The sequence below is a fragment of the Cavia porcellus genome, unplaced genomic scaffold, assembly GCF_034190915.1.
Source record: "Cavia porcellus strain 051 isolate PalLab524CR breed Dunkin Hartley unplaced genomic scaffold, mCavPor4.1 scaffold_8, whole genome shotgun sequence".
NCBI classification, from domain to species: Eukaryota; Metazoa; Chordata; class Mammalia; order Rodentia; family Caviidae; genus Cavia; species Cavia porcellus.
This window is the reverse complement of record NW_026947491.1, coordinates 37,803,956-37,826,963: the sequence shown is the minus strand read 5'-3', so window position 1 is coordinate 37,826,963 and position 23,008 is coordinate 37,803,956. Positions and strand designations below refer to the sequence as shown.

Genomic DNA, 23,008 nt, shown 5'->3' with positions numbered 1-23,008 from the left:
AACTCAGATTATGTGTCAAACTCCAGATCCCTGGAGAGTTCACAGACTACAAACAGTGCAAACAAATTCTGAATACTGTACAAGACAGTACAGGTTTGAAACAATCCGGCACCACACCGTGTAGAAAACAGTACCTAAAAAGAAACGCTTTGAGAAAGGAGGGATTAAAACAAGCAGGGCAAGGCTTTCCTGAGACTCATGACTAAGCCTTGGTGGCATTTGACGGGAAGAAGAGAAGTTGGGCGCTAATGCAAGAAAGACGACTGTTTTGTGCTCCTGGCCTGACCAGAGCAGAAGGTTTGGGGTGGGGACCACGGGAAAGTAAAAGGGAAATCTTCTCCCTAACCAACCAGGAACGACGGGGCAGGCCAAGGCACCTGGAGTCTCACGGAAATAGCCAACTGTACAGATTTCCTCAGGAAAACATTGAAAGCAAAAATTGTGATCACACCCAACCCTTTCCTCTGTGCCCGGCCCGAAGTCTCCCACGTCCCTAAAAGGAAAAGAGCAGTAGGTCAAATGCGTTTGTTTATTCCTTCGTTCAGCTAACGTTTCTCCTCAGGAGTCTTTGTTGTCAGCAAGGGAAGGGCTCACGCCTTTCCGGCTGGACTGACTTCTCAGGGAAGGGGCCTCTGGATGCCCAACTCATAAAGACCCCAACCCAACTGCTGAAAGGCCCAGGCTCTGGAGACGGTATGTCGCAGCCCTGCTCCAACGAAGGTAGCGCCTTGTAAATTCCAGGAATGAGAGGCTAGGAGGAAAGAGCTGTCAGCGTGGGGGTGGATTAGCTACGAGGAAATCGCGCCGGGGAAGGGAAGACGGGGACTCTTGAGCGGCCCCAGAAAAACCATGGCATCCTTTGCAGGGGTCTTCCTTGCTTGTCGAAATGCAGTTTTCCCCATTTGTAGGGTTTTCCATATCCGCACCCAAAATGATATCCCGAGCCGGAGCCGCCACAACGGACCCCAACTGACTAGTCTTGAAGCGTCAAAGCAGATTTAGGTGGAAAAGAGAGAACAAGAAAGGGAAGGTGACCATCGCGTTAACGTTGCTGCCTTAACGCAAGTTTGCGAGAGAAAAACCCCTAAGTTAACCTCAAATAATTAACGCAGGAAGGGGCTTGGCGTGCCGAACGTGTCCCCCAGCCCCAAATCCTGGATGCGTGGCTCCCGAAGCAAAGGCAGTGGGCAACTCGGACCAAAGGGAACTAGGAAGGGCCAGCCGCTCCAAAGCAGGCGCGAGGGTGGTCGCGATCGCCTTGGAGCACGCGCAACAAGAAGCGCGCGCGGACACTCTGCGGACGCCCGGGACGCGGGGACGCGGGAACGTGGGCAGCGCGCGGCCGCGCGGACCCCAGCGGAGCGCGGGGGCGGGGCCTCGCGCGGGGCGGGCCCCAGGTGGTGTTGATACACAAAGCCGAGACCACGGCGCCGCGCCGCGCCCCGCCCACTGACGCGGCGGTCTAGGAGCCGCTATAACCCCGCGGGTCGCCGGGCCGCTCCAGAACCGCGCCACGCCGCCGCCCCGGAGCTTAGGTCCCGCACCACCGCCGGCAGCCCGCCACGCGTTCCCGCACGCTCGCGCCTTCCCCTACACACGGCGGACGCCGGAGGCTTGGGGCCGCAGTTTTACCGTTTTTTAGTTAAAACTGTTTTTTCCTGCCCGTTGTGGGATTTTTAAAAAATATTTTTATTTTTCATAATTTGTTGTTGTTCGACTGAGACAAACCTCCCCGAGTCGTTTGCTTGAGACTTTCGGAGACCGGAACCGCGACCGCCGAGGTCAGCGCGCGGGGGCGTTGGTTGCTTCGCGCGGGCGGGCGGGCGCGCGGGCGGGCGGTGGGGGAGGGGTGGCAGCGGAAGGGCGCTCGGGGCTCGTTCCGGGGTCTGGGCTGCGCCGGACGGGCGTCTCCGGCGCGCGGGGGCCCCGCCTGGGATCGCCGCCCGCGGGCAGGAGTGCGGGGGACCGCGTGCCGTCTGCCCGGTCGGCGCGGAGCTGCATTGGGGGGTCTTGGGGGGGGGCGCTCCCCTCCGCTGCGGCAAGTCCTGTGACTGATTTGCATTCGCAAAAAATGTGGAAGATCCCGGGCCCCAGGAATCCGGGGCTGGCCAAGGGGAACTGGGGCTTTGGTTCTAGACGGGGCCAGGATTGGGGAACGGCCGGCTGGGCACGTTTGACAATCGCCGATCGATGTTGCATCAGTTCCTTTTGGGGCAGAGGAGGGGCCGGGCCGGCGGAGTGCTGGAGGCCGGTGCCTGCGGACGCGTGTGCTCCAAGGGACGGGCGTGCGCGTGTAAACAAACCCGAGGCGCGCTAGGGACCGGGCCTCTGCGCAGAGGAACGCTGACAGCCCTCCGCACTGCTCCGGGAGGCTGCCGGTGCCGCAGAGGGTGGGCCCCGCGTTCGGGCTCCGGGCGGACCGAGCGGAGGTGCTGGTCCTCACGGCAGCCGTGCAGCCGCGCTCCTGGGCAGAACTAGACCTCTCAGCCGCAGAGCGGGCCTCTAGGGAGGGTGAGTTACTGAGGTCGGCGGGTGCGGCTCGCAGCTGCGGTGGGATCATCTTTGTTCTCCGCGGCTCGGCCGTGGGTACTTTTCCGCCCCTCTGCGCGCCCCCGCCCCTCGCGCTCGGCTGGTACTTTTCCACTCGCTGGGCCGGGGATGAATCAGCCGCGCTGCGCCGCCCGGCGGTGCCACGTGATCGGGTGGCGGGCGGCGCTGCAGTCCTGACGCCGCCCCTACCTTCACAGGCAGCCTCGAGGGCCGGTGCACCGCCAAGGACAAAAGGAGCTCAGCACTTGACACTCGCTGCACCCGATGCTCAGCATGAAGAAGACCGAAATGGGAAGGTTCAACATTTCCCCGGATGAGGACAGCAGTAGCTACAGTTCCAACAGCGACTTCAACTACGCCTACTCCTCGAAGCAAGCTGTTATGAAAAGGTGAGTGAAGTTGTGGGCTTTTGCAGACGTCGGAGTTACCTAGGCTCTTGGTGATGTTTTCATTTACTGGTGCATTTGGAGACAGTATAATCTCGAGTTAGCAAGGTTTTTTGTTTGGTTTTGGTCTTCAGACAAGGTCTTGTTATGCAGTTCGAGCCAGCCTTGAACTCACTTCGTAGCCAAGCTAGTCTCCAAACGTGCAACCATTCTGCCACAGCCTCCGGAGTGCTGGAATTACAGGCGTGCGGCACCACGCCCAGCCACCAAGTTGTTCTAGTGCAATGGCACCATCTTTTGTGTTTATGTATTGTTATGACAAGAATGGGCTGTTTTATGTTAAGCGAGTATGTTTTGGTGTTTAAATTGTGCGTGTATGTATATATTTTGCAGCCATTATGCAGATGTCGATCCTGAAAACCAGAACTTTCTACTTGAATCGAATTTGGGAAAAAAGAAGTATGAAACAGACTTTGTAAGTTAAAAATTGTAATTTGTGTGTCTGTGGCTCTGTGGAGTAAAAGACTAGTTTTACTTTTAGATTTCAAATCTGACTTGCCCAAAACTGGTTTTCTCCATTTAATTATTGTTATATGTTTGGTTATCGTTTCCCTCTATGTAGCATCCAGGTACTACTTCCTTTGGAATGTCAGTATTTAATCTGAGCAATGCGATTGTGGGCAGTGGAATCCTTGGGCTTTCTTATGCCATGGCTAATACTGGAATTGCTCTTTTTATGTAAGTATGTGTAAGTAGTGAGTCTGCCTGCCATGCAGGGCAGTTATATGATGGGTAAAACATTTTATATCCAGAAGCTGACCTTACAGTTGAAATAGTTGACTTTAAAAATTACTTGTTTAAAGTTAAAAATATAAGAAACCCCAAAATCTCTTTATTTTACTACATATTGCACAATATCAAGAAAGCCAATTAGATAGAAAAAGACAAAATTTAAAACTGAAAAATTAAGTCCAAAATCTTTTAAGTTAGTGGAAATGGTTGTTTTGTAAAAAAACTAACATACAGGGTAACAAAAAAGGAACTATAGATAATTCCAGGATAGCTATAAATTTTTTCTGGTAAAAGCAGAAGCCAAAAATAGTACTGAGCGAAATGCTTCCCCTATCAGTTTGATAGACTGACAAAGTCACCCCAAGGATCTATGGCCCATTATGTGAATAAGGAAGAGAAAAGTGTGAGGCATGGTGATGTTTACCTAGCCTGGTAAATGTTTATTTTAGGACAAATGAGTCATTTTCTGTATACTAAAAAACAGGTTTTTTTTTAACATTTACTTTTTCTGTGTAATTGCCACACAGGGTGGCAAAATTGAATACCTTAGTACCCACTTTGAAATGTTTCTTTCCAGTTCCCAGTTAGAGTTAGGTGCTTTTGCTTTCCAGCATAAATGCCTGGACACAATTTTGAAAGCGTATAAAACTTTAAGTGATTCTTTTAGACAGTTTGGGGTCATTTGCCCTTGGAAATTATCATGGAAAAATAGGAACTTCATTTCTACGATGAAAAGCACCTGCACATTTGTCACAGTTGTTAATTTTAAGTACCTGTGGACTTGTGGCAAAGGCTGACTTAGTGTTTTTATCGTACAGGTGAAATCACATGCGACTGTTTGTGACAGATGTGTTTTAGTTAGTTCCTGGTGACTGGGTGGTTTTCTTTAGCATGACAAAAGGATTACTAAAAGCAAAGCAGGCTTTCACAGTGCTATACTTTGTGAAATTACATAGAAGTTAGGACCAGTTGTGACTACTAGATAGAAGATAGAGTTTGCTGGGCTTATTTCATTAGAATGAGGCTTTTAAGACCTCTTGGAAAGGTAAGGAAGGGATCAGAAATTTATATGGATAGAATCCTCCATTTCAAAATTTTTAGTAGGGAAACTTAAATGGCATATTAAATATTGGAAACGTTTCCTAGCTCTTGGAATTTAAAAAAAAAAAAGTTTTAAAATACTGCCAGTGTGGCTAGAGTACAGAATTTTAATGAGATAAAATAGAAACTGTTTTACAAATGGAAGCAAAACTATTATGTTACCCTTGAACTTTAGGAATTCTGCTTTTATAGGAGCTTCTGTATTTGATTAACCATATTAACAAATGGCTAAATGATACTAAGATTGTGTGAGTTTTTATTCTTCAATATTCATATTATATGGAGAGGCCAAAAATCACATAACTGCAGCAGTTCACTTCAAACGATTTTTAGCTGACCTTTTTAAGTAAAATCAGTCTTGAAATTTTAAGTGACCTCAAAAGGGTATGAAATCCATTTCTCTTCCTTGTCATTTTGGTGCAAGACAGTGAAGGATTTAATTTGTTTTGTCTTTAAACTGTCTTTTCTTCAGTTAGAGGTGAAGCAAATGTCACCTTAGAACTAAATTCCATAAAAATTCTGGCATTAGAATGTTAGATAAACACTGCTTCTGCACTTACCTCCTAGACATCAGTTTCTTTATCCTCAGTTTACATGGTACTGTGTGCAATTTGCCCACATAGAATCAAAACTCATGGCCTTCTGAACAGAGTTTTTTGTGAGTTTTCCCAATTTTTAAAAAATTTTTACTTGTTTTTTAGACAGGCTGAGTTGCCCTGGCTGGGCTTGAATTTGCTATGTTCCTACTTTAGCCTCCCAGTATGTTAGAATTACACATATGTGTGACTGCATCTGCCTGTTTTTGCTTGTTAAAATAAAAATTCCTATCTTTACTTGGCTTTCCTTGGTGGAAGGCAAGTTAAGTGTGGGACGAGACAGAACCCATGCCCTAAAGAAAAACTAAATGGTCTTAGGGTCTTTTAGGCATTCCCTTCCCTTCCCCACCTTAAGTTCAAGTGGCAAAATGGTTTACAGTGTGCTGATGGTCTTCTTGCTCTAGCACAGGTGTTTTAACTTCTATTGTATTCTTTACCAGGGGCTCAAGTGTAGGATGTCATTACAGTGGTTACATCTCTGCCCAGTCATTAGTAAAGTTCATAGGGCCTAACACTTGATTTGAGGATCCTTTATTCCTTCCTGTCCTTATCTATATAGTACATTCCTGTCCTTATCTATATAGTACATGCAGTCTCCAGATCTTTCATGAACCTGTCTCAGTGGAATTTCACAAAAACCTTATGGACTGAGTTTAATGGCCTACACCTTACAGGGAACTATTAAAATGCAGAGAGAAGTGGTAGGAGTACAGCATTGATTAGCAAGTTTCATAACTCCCTTTGGGAAGATGGGCTTTCAGTGCTTCCTGCTGCATTTGACACTGGTGCCTCCCTGACCAACAGTGTCTGTTACCTGCGACATGAAACACATTTTTAGTGCTAGATGGCAGACTTGACACTTAAGCCAGTAGCACAAAGAATAGTTCCTGGGGCATTTTGACACAAATAAGACACATTTTCATATTGAATGTTTCTTGAAAGCACCCAGAAGCATTGTTACAGACCTACTTACTTATAACGCTTTTCCTTTTCTCCCCAGAATTCTCTTGACATTTGTGTCTATATTTTCCCTATATTCCGTTCATCTCCTTTTGAAGACTGCTAATGAAGGAGGTATGATAGCATTCTTAATTTTTCTCAGATAATTTATACCTTTCATGATTCTCTTGCAATGCATTTGTTCACTTTATGTTTCTGTTTCCTTTAAATTGTAGGATCTTTATTATATGAGCAATTGGGACATAAGGCATATGGAATGATTGGGAAGCTCACAGCCTCTGGATCAATTACTATGCAGAACATTGGAGGTAAGAATTTTTCCCAAGATGATTTGAGTAGGATTAGTTTACTGTATAGGACAGAGTGATGACCCCTGAGTTTAGTGTCATGTGCCACATTTTGCACTTGTAATGGTATAATTTTGTTTTCCTTCAGCTATGTCAAGCTACCTCTTCATAGTGAAATATGAGTTACCTTTGGTGATCAAGGCATTAATGAACATTGAAGATACAACTGGGTAGGTACTAAGTAAGGTTACTCCCAAGAAACAGTGGTCTATCTGGTTAGATACATATTCTCAAAGTTGGATATAAAGTGATTAGCAGAACATGAAGTTTCTGTTGACTGACCAAGAAGTCCCCCCATAAACTGATACAAACTTTTAAAAATGAAAAACTAAAGATAAAAGGTACCTCTGATTCTGGATAGCTATGTAGCTATAGTAACTCAGTGGATTTGGTTTTGTTTTTTGAGAGAGGGTCTTGCTGTGTAGTGCAGGATAGGTTCCCACTTGACAATACTGCTGCCTCAGCCTCCCGAGTGCTGGGATTATATCTGCTTAATGCCAGATACAACAAAATGTGTGGCTTTGTTGTAGGAGCCTTCATCTTCTGGCAAAGTTACTCATCCTAATGGGCTAGTATAGCAAGTTTTTATCTTAAGTAAGCAGAGGACTAAATTACTACCCAGTTTCATTCAGCTTTATTACCTCAAAATGCAGAGATATGGTGTCTTTGTTGCCTTAGAAATGTAATTTGGTAAATTACTTTTGTTTTTGATTCTTTTTTTGAGACAGGATCTCACTTTTCAGTTGAGGTTGTTGGCCTTGAACTCATTGTGTAGCCCAGGCTGGCCTCAACTCAGCAATCCTCCTGTCTCATGTCTCAAGTCTCCCAAGTGCTGGAATTGCAAGCATGCACCACCATACCCAGCTGATAAACTCATTTTTACATATGAGTTGTCTGTGGGGTCGGTCCTTCTTGCTAAAGTAAATGTGGTAGAATTCATATGTGGTTTATAAGAAGTGACTTTTGAGCTTAGTTCTGTATTAGTTCTATATTCAGAAGGGATCTTTTACTATTTTGGAGTCCAAGTGGGTCAAAGTATCAACAGCATACTCTACTCTGGAGCAAAGTTATAGTTCGGGAGACAGGATTGTTTTGGCTTTCATTGTTTTTGCCCAAGTATGGGAAATTTTCCTTGTTGAAATGTTTAGTAAGTATATTTGCTAACAGATATCTAGGAGGAAAAAAAAAACTTTGTTGTAAAATGTACTTGTTGCCAGCATTTGAAATGGCAAGCTCTAGCTATAACAGACTTGCTGTACAGTGTTTTTTCTAGAAGTGCGTAGAGATAAGCTTACTGGCTTCACAAAGCAGCTTTGTTCCCTATGTTAGTATCAAGACTTTAAGAAGCATTTTATGTTATGAATCAGCTGGCAATCTTCCTTAGAGCAAACAGTGGGACAAAAGTTAGACTGTGTTATACTCCCAACTCCAACATGAGTGAATATTCATCTAGTATACAGGTTTAAAAGCTGCTCCTGTTTGGAGTAAGGAATACTTGAAGACCACATTTTCATGTGTATTTTACAGTATTTATAATGTCAGTTGTCTGTGGAGACTTGTTGTATATACTCTATAACTAGCTTTGACCTTATTTCTCTTTTCTTTAATTCAGATTGTGGTATCTGAATGGTGACTATTTGGTTCTACTGGTGTCATTGGTACTCATTCTTCCTTTGTCGCTGCTGAGAAATTTAGGTGAGCAACCTCTTTAAAGATTACTGACAGTGGGGGCTGGGGATTTAGCTCAGCAGCATAAGTGCCTGCCTTGCAAGCAGGCAGTCATGAGTTCGATCCCTGGTACCAATAAAAAAGGAAAAGGACCAAAAAAAACCAAAAAAGATTACTGACAGACTCCTCAGGGTTTACTCTTACTGGAAATTAGTGAGAGCTTAAAGACCCTGAACACATAAATATAGGAGTTGCAAGCATGCAGAACCTGTAGTTTCTTTTTGATGTATTAGGGATTGAACCTTGGGCCTTGTACATGTTAGGCAAGAGTTCTACAGAACACTATCTTTGGCCCCTGTATTTTAAACATCCTAGCAGCGTATCTCCCAAGATGTTAAAATACTTCATTGACATTTCTCTGTATTTTTGCTTTGTAAGTAATACAGAATGATAATCTTTATTATTGTTTTGACTGTAGCAAGTATATATCTTCATATGTCAGAAGTTTAACATTGTACCTACTGGCTGGGCATAATGGTGCTCGCCTGTAATCCTGGCATTTGGGAAGCTGAGGCAGGAGGATTACGTGAGTTCAAGGTCAGCCTGCATTACTAGTGAGGCTCTGCCTTACAAAAAAAAAGTACCTACTAAACTTTTTAGGGTGCATAAAATCTTCCCAGCAGAATTTGGTTAATCCATAGAAAAATAGTATTTCTGTTCCCTAAAATTACTTCATTAAACTTAACAACTTGCTTTTTCCTACCTCTTATAGGATATTTGGGATATACCAGTGGCCTTTCCTTATTGTGTATGGTATTCTTTCTAATTGTGGTAGGTTGCATTTTTCTGTAGAAAATATTTTTTATAAGCCTTATCAAAGTAAGTTTTTTTTAAACTATAAAATAATACATTTTCAGGTCATCTGCAAGAAATTTCAGATTCCTTGTCCTATGGAAGCTGCTTTCATACTTAATGAAACAATGAATGGCACTTTAACAGCGCCAGCAGCTTTCATATCCTCCAAGGATCTCAACAAAACTACGATGGACTTCTGCAGACCACACTACTTTATCTTCAACTCACAGGTGACTAAATAGTTATGTTCGCAAAGGAACATCTTAGGAGGGAGGAGGCAAACCAATCACTGGAAACGTTACAGTAACTCCTAAGATAAAGGGAAGGTGACTTTTAGAAAACATGTGATTAGCTGATTACTGAGAACTGTGAAGAAAGTGTTGGTTTTCTTAAAGTAGATTGAGAAATAATCAGTATTAAAACATGTATAGCAGTTAAGGCACTGATCACTGTGCACAGTTAAAAAAGGGAGGCTAAGGATGCAAAAGAAAATACTTTAGACTTTGTTTCTAAATTTATGAAACGTAGCTACAAAACCAAGAGTAACCTGGGGTATTAATTAGACTCTTTTTTTCAGACTGTGTATGCTGTGCCAATCCTGACATTTTCATTTGTCTGTCATCCTGCCATTCTGCCCATCTATGAAGAGCTGAAGGGGTAAGTACTTTTGAGTTTACTGGAATATATTAGACAGCTCTTTATAACTGTTGCTAACATACATATTTGCATTTTCTTTTGAATCTGTAGCCGTAGCCGAAGAAGAATGATGAACGTGTCCAAAATTTCGTTTTTTGCTATGTTTCTCATGTATCTGCTTGCTGCCCTCTTTGGATACTTGACGTTTTATGGTAAATAATACCTACTTTGTATTTGGCAGGGGAAACATTTATTGAAATGAGACTGACACTATGTATACTTGTTTAAAAATTCAATCTGGTTTGGTAAATTTATTATTTGATAAGCCATTGAATTTAGACCTTAGGATTTTCTGTAGTGCATTTCATCGGTAGTTGCTAAAATCTGGGTTTGAAAATGTATTAGTCGGGGCTGCCCAGCGGCATAAGCACCTGCATTGCAATCGGGGTCGTGAGTTCAATCCCCGGTATCAATAAAAAAAAAAAGAAAATGTGTTAGTCTTTTGAAGGCATTTGTATGATGTTCTTGCCTCTGGATAAATTCAACCTGCGTGTGTGTTCTCCCATTACTGAGTAGCACATAAACTAAGCCAATCCAGGGGATTTAGCCATTTAGCTCCTGTTGTTTTTAATGGAGGTCATGTGGCTAAATCTCTACTTGGTAGTTAGAAAGATTTTTCTTCAAATGTTACTTTAATTGCATTAACTATAATTCCAAATTAATCGTATTAGTCTCTGTTTATAGTAACTTTGGAAGTAGCTAAAAATTTTAGTAGAGATTTCACTTTAAGTCAGATTTTCTAACTTACTCTACTTGATCTCCAGAGGAAACAACACACTGAAAGCTTTTTTGGTCTTTCCCTATAGATCGTGTCGAGTCGGAATTGCTTCATACCTATTCTTCTGTCGTGGGAACTGATATCATTCTTCTAATTGTCCGTTTGGCTGTGTTAGTGGCTGTCACCCTAACAGTACCAGTAGTTATTTTCCCGGTAAGTAGTGAATCACCTGCCTCTTTTCAGTAAGGATGAGTTTTTAAACATGTGAAAATTTGTGGTATTTTTCTTTTCTGGGAGAAGGGACACAGTAGAGCAGTACTGAGTTGGTGAGGGTTTCTAAGGGGCTTTCTTTAATACGATGTAGATTTTCAAAACATTTTGGAACATTTCACCCATAATTCAAGATAGAAGATAATCCAGTGCTTAGCTATTTACAAAACAGCAGCAGAGGAGAAAGCTTAGTTCTGCTTTACAAATCATTGCTGTTTTACATGCAGTCCCTAATACTTGGGAATTCTTTGCATTAGCTGAAGCTGTTTGGTGTTTTGTTTTTTTCAGATCCGGAGTTCCGTGACTCACCTATTATGTGCAACAAAAGATTTCAGTTGGTGGCGTCACAGTCTCATTACTGTGTGTATCTTGGTATTTACCAATTTGCTGGTCATCTTTGTCCCAACTATCAGGGATATCTTTGGTTTCATTGGTGAGTTTTTCCAAGTATGAAGGTTGACTCAAATACAGGGCAAGTTAAGGCTTAAAAAGTTAAAAGGATTAATTGAAATGTTTTCTTACAGGTGCATCTGCGGCTGCTATGTTGATTTTTATTCTTCCCTCTGCTTTCTATATCAAGTTGGTGAAGAAAGAACCTATGAAATCTGTGCAAAAGATTGGGGTGAGTGAAAGATTGTGACTAGAGAAACAGCATTGACTGACCTTTTAAATTTAGCCAGCCGGTTTTTCAGTTTCTTCACCATCATGGCCTCACCTTGAAGTTTCTGGTAGATACTAATTTACAGAAGGTTGGGCATGGGATGTAAAAGATAGTTGACCATCTAATAAATACTTAATATAAGAAAGTTTAGATATTGTAGAGTTAGAAAGAAACAATATCAAAAAGATTCACATCCATTTGTTGAAGCTGTTTGTTTACCTGCCTACTATGTGACAGGTGCTTCAGGTGGAGATCAGTTGTATAAAAGGGAAAAAAGATCCAGTGTGTAGGCTCATTCAAACAAATCTGTCTCAAAGTAGTGCTCTTGGGCCTTCTTCTGTGGTGTTTACGAGTAACCACTGCAGAGAAAACAAGAATTCTGATGTGAATATTTAGGAAAAAGGCTAATTCTCAGTCACAATATTTTCTACTACCATTCCAATCTGATTAAAATATTATGGTTGTTCATAAACAAGTAACTGTAGCAAAGTGCCAGTCATTTTGCACTTTATTTGACAAAGGCATGTCCAAATTCAGAAAGCATCAGTTGTTTTCCAGTATAAATCAGCCCTATATGAAATATTATATACCATATGGAACTTCTCAGCAATTACAAGTTCATGTTAAAAGCAGAATGTTTAGCAGGTGTGTTGCTTGCTGATGTGTTTTTTCCTATGTGCCATTGCAGGCTCTGCTTTTTCTGCTAAGTGGCATCGTGGTGATGATTGGGAGCATGGCCTTGATTGTTTTGGATTGGGTGCACAATGCCTCTGGAGGTGGCCATTAATTTTACTACCCAAACTCCAGTTCATCTGATGCCAGTGCTGCGTTGACTCTCAACTACTATGAAATTTCACCTGATGTTTTCAGTTTCACTTCCTTTTGAAATGTAGATTCCTCGCTGGTTCTTCTGAATGCAGAATAAGTGAAAAAAAATTTTTTTCTTTTTTTTTTTTTAAAAAGAAGCTTATCTCTGTGTTAGGAATGAATATTACAACAAAACCACGAGACCTTGGATTAAGGGAAGTGACAATTTTATTCCATTCCAGAGAATGGATGAACTTTTAACTTTTATCAAGCCACATGTTTGGCTGTGTCATGTTTAACTTGGATATTTTATGATTTTACTTGAATGTGCCTAATGGAACCATTCGATGTGAAAAACAATTCTTAATTTACAGCAAAGTATTGAAATAACCATTGAGAAAAACTTTTTTTTTGTACTACCAAAAATACTTAATTACCTCAGATGCACTATTTTACTTTTAAGAAATGGCTTTTTTTTGGACTTTATCCAGAAATACTTGTCAGTTCCATAAAATAATTTCATTGGTATTTAAAAATAAATATTAATTTTATGTAATGATTTGCCTTTTTTGTAGGCATTATTAGCCAGATACTTTTTTTACCCAAAGTAATTTTTAGAGAAAATAATGCAATGCGAAATTGTACTATGAATTAGGAAGGTTTTTTTCTGCTCAAACTTCACTGTACTTTAAGGATAATTGAGTGCTTATTGCTATACCAAATCAGGTGAACTCTGTTCATCACATCTCTGTCCCCAAATACTTCATTCAGTTCATCCAGACAAAAATGTTTTGGTCTTTAGCCCATTAGAATGGGAAATAATACAGATATTTCTGTGGGAAATAAAGTAATTTTGAGGTACCAAATAATGCAGTCAGGTAAGCAGGGCTTACTCAGTTGCATCTGTCTCCAGAGCTGTATTGACAGCTCAGACCTTTTTTGGGCCAGCCCTTTTTGACATTGCTTCCAGCAGTGAGAAATGGGCATTTGAATGGTGATAAGCCAAAACCATTCTATCCAGAGAGTACAGTTTCTCAAAATGCTCATCTACTGGAAGTGTGATTTACTTGACAATGTATGGCTTAGTTGTATTCATGTTTTGTCTACAGTAGAGGTCTGATCCATATGTTACACCTATATTTGGTATAAGTTCTCTTTGTATAGGCCAGTGGGTTTTTCATGCAGTAAGCTTTTTTAAAAACTGGTTTGCACTGGACTGTCATCTCATTCTTGTACAATGTAGAATTATTTGTTTACATCCAACAAATGATTAGAGAAAACAGTGCAACCTGATTGTATGTAGTTTTGGTCCAACTGCATGTTTACCCTTCCATTTCAATTCCAGTTAGAAGTGGCAAAATTACTTTGAAACTTGGCTTTAAAAGCACATTTATTGTATGTTACAGTGTATCATGACTATTAAGTAATATGGTACTTTGCCCATCTGGCATAATGTCAAATTTATATTCCATTAAGTGGTTGAGGGAAACAATTGAATTATCAATTAGTTTTCTGGCTATAAGGTTTTTTCTTGAACAAAATGTTTTTAGTTTGAAGCAGGGGCCAGAAAAGTGGCGTACATGGTTTTGTTACGCATTCTTGTATTATATGTGACTAAATTTATACAAAAGATGTGTCTGTAATTAAAGGCCCTTAAAGAATTGGAAGACGTCTTGTAGTGCTACCTTGGGTGAAATCAATGGTCCATTTTTGATTCTACAAAGATAAAATTCTCTGGACCATCTAGAAATAAAAAGGCAGTGAGAAGACAATTTCTACAGCACTGCTTTCATTGAATTAGGCTTTGGACACTCCATTTGAATCCAGAACCTCACCTCTAGTTCAGACAAAGAATTGACCCTTCTTCATGAGTTCCTGGAAAAAGATGATTTTTATAATCTAAGACCAGCCAGGGGATATCAAGAGTTGTTTTCTACAGTTCACATCCTTTTGTGAAATACTTGGAAACTTGGAATGGAAAGAATCTTCTCATATATATCAAGTCAGTGTGGAGAGGCTCCCCTTAATCCTCTGGCTATTTGAGGTTCAGAATTACCTCTTAGGACAGATTGTATCACATGATGTTCACGGAGCTATCTTGTCTGTCTGAGGTTCCTAAACAGTGAATTCCCATTAATGAGCAGTCTTCAGTATTAAAACCACTGTCTCATCACCTCATTTTGCATTACTGTCTTCCGTGGATGTTTCAGTTAACTGTAATATTATTTATAGAACACCATTAATCCATTAAAGCTAACCTATTTTTCAATATTTATGATAATCTATGTACATACAGTGTCTGTCCATATGTATTTGTAAATAGGTTGTATATACTATCAGAATTGGGTCTTGGGTTAAAGTGTATATATTCCTGTAAGTTTCTTAGCTGCATTTTGATGAATTCACATTGTGTCACAAAAGTACCTGTACAGAGAACTCAGTATAAAATTGACAAATTATGTACAAATACTAAACATTTAAAATATTTGTTAAACTATTTGTAATAAACTGGTTGAACATCAAATTTTTTCACAAAAACTTGGTGCAAGTTCAAATCTCTTTGTTTAAATTTTGAATAAGGTCCAAAATTTCAAAATGCAGTAGTTAACAAAATGTGATCTGAAAGACCTTTTGAGAAGTTGGATGTGTTAACTTGGTGTATATACTGTAAATACCCCACTGTACTGTTAGAGGCCAACAATTCCAGTACAAGGTTTGTTGGAAATGAGCTCTACACTGTTTCAATGAAACTGTTTGTTTTAACTGAACTAAAATAAATACATGCTTAATCCTGAGTAGCAGTGTTTTCTTTGAGGCAGTGGGATGAACACTAATGATGTAAGTATGGTGCCTTACAGTGTCACATGGTAAGTTTAATGAAGTAAAATAGATCTGTTTGACTTCATATTGGGAGGAAGATACCAAAGCATCGCTATGACCCTGACAGCCTTGGAGGGTAGCCCAGAGTAAGGGTTTAAATTTTGTTCAGAAAGCTAGCTTGATGCAGTTAGAATTGAAGCACTGAGGCACACACTTGGGAAGCAGACTGCATTAGTGAGCAAGTCATAGGAAAGGAAGAGAATTCATTGACAAGTTGTGCTTATGTAGCAGCTTGCTTTATTACCTCAGTGACACTAAAAGTGAAAGTGACTACGTTATAAAGCTGAATCAAAGGGAGGATGGTTTAGGACAGTGGGTGTGCTTGGGAGTGGTTCCAAAGAGTAATCTCCAAAGAACAACTTGGTTAATAATGAACTGGCAAAGAAGGAATTATGACTAGGCAGTGAAGCAGAATTTGCAATATCTGAATTGCAAAGCAAGGAATGGTTGAGATTTTCAGGTAACCTTTGACAACCTTTTACCCAGCACTTAACCCTGTGTGGTTAGTGCCAGTTCTGTTCTAAGAATCTCCCTTTAACATGCTACTGTGTTTTTAAATGTCCCCAAAGTGCAGCTGAGTGCTAGTTTATTAATGTAGAAATAGAACTGTACCTGGTAGGTCACTCAAAATGAAAATAGTATCCCCAAGGGGCCAGCTATTTTTTGAGCTTATTTGCATAAAGCCTGAGGAATATTTAAGGAACATTTCTAAATAAAGAACCAGAGCTGTTTGTCTTGATTTGGAGGTACTTGTACCTGGAAAGTTGGCTTGGTTAAATTTCTGAAAAAAGTAAAGTGAAGCCGTGTAAATTAAGGAAAAATGGCAGAGGGAGAGAACAGAGATTGAGATTCTTGGAAGAATTCAAAGATCATCGGGCTTTCAACAGTCAAAAACTGCTGAGACCTCTCTGGTAAGTGTAAGTTTAGCTGCAGAGCTACGCCATTAGGTCCTGAGCAAGTTGCATCAACCTTGCTCTCGGAACATCCACGAGGTGATCAAAAATATGGAGGTTTAACTTACTACAGTAAAGACACATGCCACTAATCCTCAAAATATTTGCTCTTTTTCAAATACCTATGTCACGTTTGCATGCGGCTTTTACTGTAGTGCCTAATTGAAATATCCACTGTACTTTTCAGTCACTCCTGTAAGTGGTTTCATTAAGATTTCCTTTTTTGAGACTTCCACACACAACACCAGCTTGCGTTTACAAGTTTGCTCCAGTTCAAAAGCTGCTTCAAACCATGTTTTTTCCAAGTTCTCGAGAGCAAGCATCTTTTCATTAATTTATCCCCAACACTCAAAACTCTTCATCAGGGAGTTAGTCCATAGATACTCTGTATAAATTGATGGATTTATTTCCTATAGTATTTTGAGGAGAGGGTCTCACTTTTCAGCAAGAATGAACTAAATACTTGCAAGATCAGTCTTGACTTAAAAGAATTTATTGCCCTTCAGCCAGAGGCCTATGACCCGAAGACTTTCTTGCCTAACCCATAGTCTGCCTCCAGGTGGCAGAAGCTGTCTTTACCCTCTACCTTTTGCGGAGGCAAAACCTTTTTTTTTTTTTCCAAGTCCTAGCCAGACTGGGTTGTCCCTGCACATATTGTGAGGAAAGAGTTAACACAGCAAGTTTGGTTGCTGACCCTTGGCCAGTTCCTAAGAATGCCACCATCAGATTGTTCTTCATGTTAGGGAACTGATAATTTTGTTAAATTCACCTGGAGCGATGGCCCATGCCTGACTGGTTTGTCAGGTTACTCTGCACAAACTCAAAGATTCATGATGTGTACCTGGTTTTATCTTTAGGGCTCTGATTTTTTAAAGGCCAAGGCCAGTTGCATAACAAGATAAGCCTATATGACTGGCCCATGACCCCTCCCTATAAAAGCCTTGGGCCTGAGATTCACTTGGGCTTCCCTGAATGAAGTTGCCTGTGTGTCCCCATAGTTGACTGGCAGAGAAAGAGCATTCCTGCATGGGCTTAAACAGGGAGCTCTGGGAAGTCTCTGCCAGACACCTCTGATTCCACTGTTGTAAATCTTTTTCCCATTGCTTTTGCTCTGTATCCTTTCTTGTAATCTATCTCAGCAGTCAGTATCACCTGTCGTTGAGTCCTGGGAGTCCTTCATCAACAAATGAAATATGTATATGGCATGATGGCTTGGTTTTTCTCCAAGTCATCGATTCACAACCCTCAGTCTCTCTTGCTTCTCCAGGAAGAATCTATTTTCAAGGAAATCTTCAAAGCATTATTGAGCAAGTTCTACTAAATAATGCCTGGGGGTCAAAGGCAAAGGAGTGTTTTACCTTGTGTACCCAACTGTATGCTGCAAGCATCATGCTGTCCCATTTGACGTGTCTTCTTCCAGTTATCTGACTACGTTGTAAATGAGATTACATTTTCCTATAATTTACACACAGTTGTGTACCCAACTGTATGCTGCAAGCATCATGCTGTCCCATTTGACGTGTCTTCTTCCAGTTATCTGACTACATTGTAAATGAGATTACGTTTTCCTATAATTTACACACAGCACGCCCTCTATTCTCATGAGTTCAGTTCCACCTTCCAATCTGCCTATTCTCAGAAAAACAAAAGCTTTAAAGTCTTCATCAGGATTTGCTCCTGAGATGACAGTTTTCTGGCCATAAACTTTTATTTCCGTTCTGTTCTTGAAGATCTCACTCCTACCCACCCCACCCTTTCTAAACAACTTCTCTAAGACTTTTTCCGAACCTCTTAGTGTACTCACCCTGAAAGTAGTTCTGGTAAATTAGATTGTGTCATCTGATTATCTTGAAACTATCTGAAATAGAGCCCAATCTATAATTTAGGGGGAAAAAAAAGCAGAGCTGTACTGGTTGAAATAGAGCCCAGAGTGAGTCTGGAGTCTAGAGCCCCACCTCCCAGCATCCTTCCACAATGACCCCTGAGGCCTTCATTTAGGAACCTACAGAGTAGAGCTGAAAAATGCAGGAGGAAGAGGTCCCTCCACCCTTCCTCCTGAAAATATTCCTACCAACCTGAAGCTGGAAGGCCCTACCTTCTGAGAGTAGTCTCTTTCTCTGCTTCCTGACAAACCGGAGCTTTGGCTGTTGTCTGCCCAGTCACTGTGACCTCAGCACAAACACAAAGACCTCAGGATTGAGACCAGCTTTACTTGGAAGCCAGGCACTCTGGCTGGGAATGTCCTGCTCTGAGTCCTTTCACTGGCTGCTCCAGAGGATCCTCCAGATTCTTAAGACCTTTCAAGTGTCTCTTCAGTGAAGAAATCAGAATGAAAAATAAATGGGGAAGACTCACGATCCAACATGTTCCACAGTCAACAATGCCACTGACCAGGAGCTGCAAGAAATCATGTTTTGGTATGGTAGTTGGTACTGCTGCTTTGTGGTTTGGGGGAACCACAAGATCTTTGCACTGAGCTACTTCTTCAGCCCTTTTTTTTTTTTTGTCTTTTTTCCTTTTTATTGGTACCGCGGATCGAACTCACGACTGCCTGCTTGCAAGGCAGGCGCTTATGCTGCTGAGCTAAATCCCCAGCCCCTTCTTCAGCCCTTTTAAAATCTTTTATTTTGAGATAAGATCTCACTAAGCTGCCCAGGGTAAATTTGAATTTGTGACCTTCCCCCCTCAGCCTCCCAGAAGGTTGGGAGTATAAGTATTTGCCACATCCAGGTTCATGATCTTTTCAAAGAAGTAGAAGAGATACCTGTACGAAAAATGTGTCGACCTCCAGTGTGATCTAGCTCTGAAGATGTGATGATAAACCAGTCCTCTGAGTCAATCATTTCTTGGGGATGTGGAGGATTATTTTCGGTCCTAAATGTATAACTTAAACTTTCAAAGTCATCATATTTTGCTACATTATTAAAATGTAGCAAAACCACACATCACTATAATTTTATAAAGTGATATATCTGAAGCAAGGCATGGTGCTACATGCGACAGTCCCACAACTCTACGAGGCTGAGGCAGGAGATCAAAATTAGAGACTTTAACCTGGACAGATTTAGTAAACTAGTGAGACCTGTCACAGAGTAAAAAATATAAAATATGGGCTGAAGAGGTAGCTCACTGCAAAGGTTCTGGGTCCAATCCCCAGTACAAAAAAAGATTAGAAAAGGAAGAAGAGGAGAAAACCGGAAAGCATGTGTCTGGGGAGGTATTTCAGACAATGAAAGGAACCAAATATATTGAGAGTACCTATTTTAAGGACACAATTCCAACAAGCAAGTATTTGTTTTTCTTAAGGGGAAATATGTTCCATAAGTTTTGGTAAGTGATGAATTTTATCTCGGTGTTTCCAGTTTATTACAGCTTATCCACGTTATTCCACGTTATATTCCAAGCCTTCCAAAAAACTATTTCTTTTTTTATTTCCTTTCATGTCTTTGTATTTCCCTTTTAAGTGACTGAAGTCTCAAGAGATGTAGAACTCATGGTTCACAACCCTTCTGCTCCAGATAGAGGAACTGTATTTTTAAACTGATCCCTAAATAGAAAGATCCAAAGAAGGAAATATGTGGAATATGAAAATCTCTTCTCGAAATGGATGAGAGCCTCATAAATTTGGAAGCATTCTTCTCTCATAAACTTCTCCAAAAGAAATGCTTAACACGTGTGGCCTGTGTCACAGGCCGTGGAGCAAGGATGCTCCGGCTTGCTTGGGGGGAGCCTAGCGAAGTATACTTTAAAAGCGCTCATGCACATGCAAACAATAATTCTCTTTCAGGCTATGATTTCCAATAAGCACTCACAGATTGTACCACAACCTTCATGGGAGCAGAGTTACTGACCAACATGTCAGTATTTGTTCCACTCTGCTGTCCTTCTGCCATGCCATTTCTGGAGAGCTCCACTGGTCTGGTGGCAATGGTGTGACCTTGTAGCTATGTAGCGAAGGTTTCAAATTCTGCTTTGCTGTACTTGCAAGTGTGATCTTCAACAAGATCCTTAACCTGTTCAAGTCTCAGTTGCTTTACTTTGTAATAAAAATCAAGCACAATTTATATGATTTAGTGCTTCCTTTTTTGCCAAGTACTGCAGAGAAAGTGAGTCCTACAATTCCCAGGTACTTTTTAAACAAAATTTTACTTTAAAGAGAATAAAACCAAACACACAAAACAGAATAAAGCCAATCAAAACAGAACAATGAAAGTGATACAAGACTTCATAACAGGATACTAGGAAATCAACAATGGCTACCATAATGCCTCTCCTTATCTTCAAAATTGCTAAAATCAAAACAGAGTATAATAATACCAATCAAAACAGAACATTGAATAAAACAAAATAATAAAATGTAACAGAGAAAATAGTGAGAACAATATTGGATTTCCAAGACAAGACAGAAAGAAATCCCCCATAGTCACTATATTGTATGTTATCCTTGCAATAGGTGCTCAGACTACCAGGCTTAGGCCTGCAAAGTCAATCAAACAACCTGAACACTGAATTGTTTCTGTATCTCATTGCTATCACCCTTGTTCCTCGAATCAGCCAGTTGCTTACAGGGGCCTGGGAGTGGGGCCAGTGGCAGTGTTCTTGTCTCCCAGCCCATGCACCAGTTGGCTCACAGGAAGGGCAAATTGGCTTCTTGCTTCTCCTCCCAGGACCCACATGACCTCTGTCATTTCACAAGAAGGCCCCCAGGTGCTTTTTAAATCCACTTGTTACTGAAGAAGAAAATTAGTCTGATAGGCTAAGCCTCAACCTGAAGGAGTTAACTAACTTGTACTAAAAAAGGGATGGAACTGAGGCTCAAGTCTAAGGGTCCTCAAATCCTGATCCTATGCTATTAATCCATCCATTTTAAAAGTAAAGATAAATGTTAAACACCTAAATTGAAGGTTGTTTTGAACATTAAGTGAAATAACCCAAGTACCTGTCACTATGTATCATGAAATGGAATATTATATAACAATGAAAAACTACCAATTTTTTACTTAAAAACTTGAATGAAGAAGGGAGCTACAGAATGTTGCATATATCTAGCATTATTATTTTTATAAGCATATTCTGTTTGTAAGATTCTGTCTTAGTTACTTCTTATTCATCACTGAAACAAAATACCTGAAGCCCAAAGTTGGGAAAGAAAAGGTTTATTTCTTACAGTTTTTGGAGGTTTCAGTCCATACTCAGTTGGCTCCAAAGTAGGGTGGCATGATGGCAGAGGCGCAATTCATGGTGGCTGCAAACAGCAAGGCAGAAACTGGCAAAAAGATCAAGACACACCTTCCTGCCTTTACATTACATCCTGGCTCCACCCCTATGTGGGTAGCACTGACACCATCAATCCAAGCACTAAACAATAAACCAATCACAAATGCACAATGCAAACTCATGAGACCTGGGGACCACAGACATAAACCATGACAGGTTCAAATCAACTAAAATCAAGCAATAGCTTTCTCAGCATACAATATATTTGCTACGATAATTAAAAAAAAGAAGCATCTGATATTCACACCATTCAAGACTATGGTTACTTTGAAAGAGTATAACGGGAAAGTGCACAAGGAGATGAAAGAGCCTGTAAATGTTCAAGCTCTCTGATGCTCAGAGGATGGAAAAATTCATAGAGAAGCAAAAGAGAACTTGTATGAACCAATGACAAGTAACTTGTGAATCACACTGACTGCTCCTATCACACACTACTTCCATTTGTTTGTTTGTTTCGTTATTTTGAGACAAGGTCTCACTGTGTAGTCCAGGTTGGTCTTGATCTTACTATGCATCCAAGGCTGGCCTCAAACTCATGGTGATCCTCCTACCTCAGCCTTCTGCCACGATACCCAGCTTCCACTTTTTAACTATAGTGAACATCTCTATGATCACTGATGTACAGATATCTATTTGATTCCTTGCTTTCAATTCTTTTGCATATGTATCCAGTAGTAAAATTGCTGGGTCATATGGTAATTCCATTCCAGCTCCTTTGAAGAAACTGCCAGATTATTTTCCATAGCAGCTGCAACATTATAAATTCCTGCCAGCAATGCACAAGAGTTCCAATTCCTCTATTTCATGGCTAACATTTGTTTTCCATTGTTTTGATTATAATCATCCTGGAAGATGTGATTTAAACTGCAGCTTCCTAGACTTGCATGCCTAATTCAAAGAGAAGATGGGTAGATTCTTTGCACAGGAAAGATAATATCGGTCTTTCCCTCATCTGCTGGGCATAGTTAGGAAAACTAGAATCAGAAGGCACAACTACGATGGAATCAACAAAGGGGGAGAGTGTGAACAACAGAGGACTGAGATGGAGAGAGTAGGCAAGAAAGAAAGAAAAGAAAACAAAAGAAGAAGAAAAGAAAGATGCCAACTATGAGATAGGAGGCTGAGACCCATGAGGCAGCTGGGAAAGCATTGGGAGGAGGAGGGTAGCCAAGAGGTGTCTAAAAAAGCAAAGGTTACTGACAATTTTAAAAGCAATTTCTAAATTGTACTTTACTTATTTACTTATTTAAGAGTGATACCTCAGCCAATATGGGTTCAAAGTCCACCCTCCGCTCAAGCCCCTAACCCTCCCGTTCCCTTTGCCAGGGTGGGTGAGGGTATAATGAGCAGCAACTTCTCTATCCTTTTGGAGCTATCTGGGCTAAAGCTCATTTTTTATCATTTCCCTTGCTGCCGTGCAACATGCCTCGTGGTCTCCCTCTAGACTGCTGTAGAAATCTGCCACTTCTGTTGTGACATACTGGTAACGCT

The 23,008-nt window shown here is 40.9% G+C and overlaps 1 protein-coding gene and 1 long non-coding RNA gene across 5 annotated transcripts in view; one reads left to right on the top strand and one right to left on the bottom strand.

Annotated features, from left to right (window-relative positions):
* The first annotated feature begins 2,749 nt into the window (after positions 1–2,749).
* Positions 2,750–15,202, top strand: Slc38a2 (solute carrier family 38 member 2). 2 transcript variants are annotated; one of them, XM_003475851.5, is made up of 15 exons: positions 2,750–2,939; positions 3,330–3,411; positions 3,559–3,674; positions 6,426–6,499; positions 6,601–6,693; positions 6,821–6,902; positions 8,345–8,427; positions 9,173–9,231; positions 9,318–9,485; positions 9,833–9,912; positions 10,003–10,103; positions 10,758–10,882; positions 11,228–11,372; positions 11,464–11,561; positions 12,289–15,202. In XM_003475851.5, the coding sequence occupies exons 1-15, from the start codon at positions 2,815–2,817 to the stop codon at positions 12,385–12,387; spliced, it is 1,530 nt and encodes a 509-aa protein (XP_003475899.3). In that variant the 5' UTR covers positions 2,750–2,814; the 3' UTR covers positions 12,388–15,202. The 2 variants fall into 2 exon arrangements, with proteins under 2 accessions (XP_003475899.3, XP_063110681.1); XM_063254611.1 differs by lacking the exon at positions 3,559–3,674 and having other exon boundaries at positions 2,886–2,939.
* Positions 10,757–23,008, bottom strand: part of LOC106029003 (uncharacterized) — a 55,207-nt gene continuing 42,955 nt past the window's right edge. For all 3 annotated transcript variants that reach the window (XR_010049224.1, XR_002792763.2, XR_010049223.1), the window contains exons 6-7: positions 21,408–21,485; positions 10,757–11,959 (exon numbers count right to left, since the gene is read on the bottom strand). This is a non-coding gene — a long non-coding RNA (uncharacterized LOC106029003). The remainder of the gene's footprint in view (positions 11,960–21,407; positions 21,486–23,008) is intronic.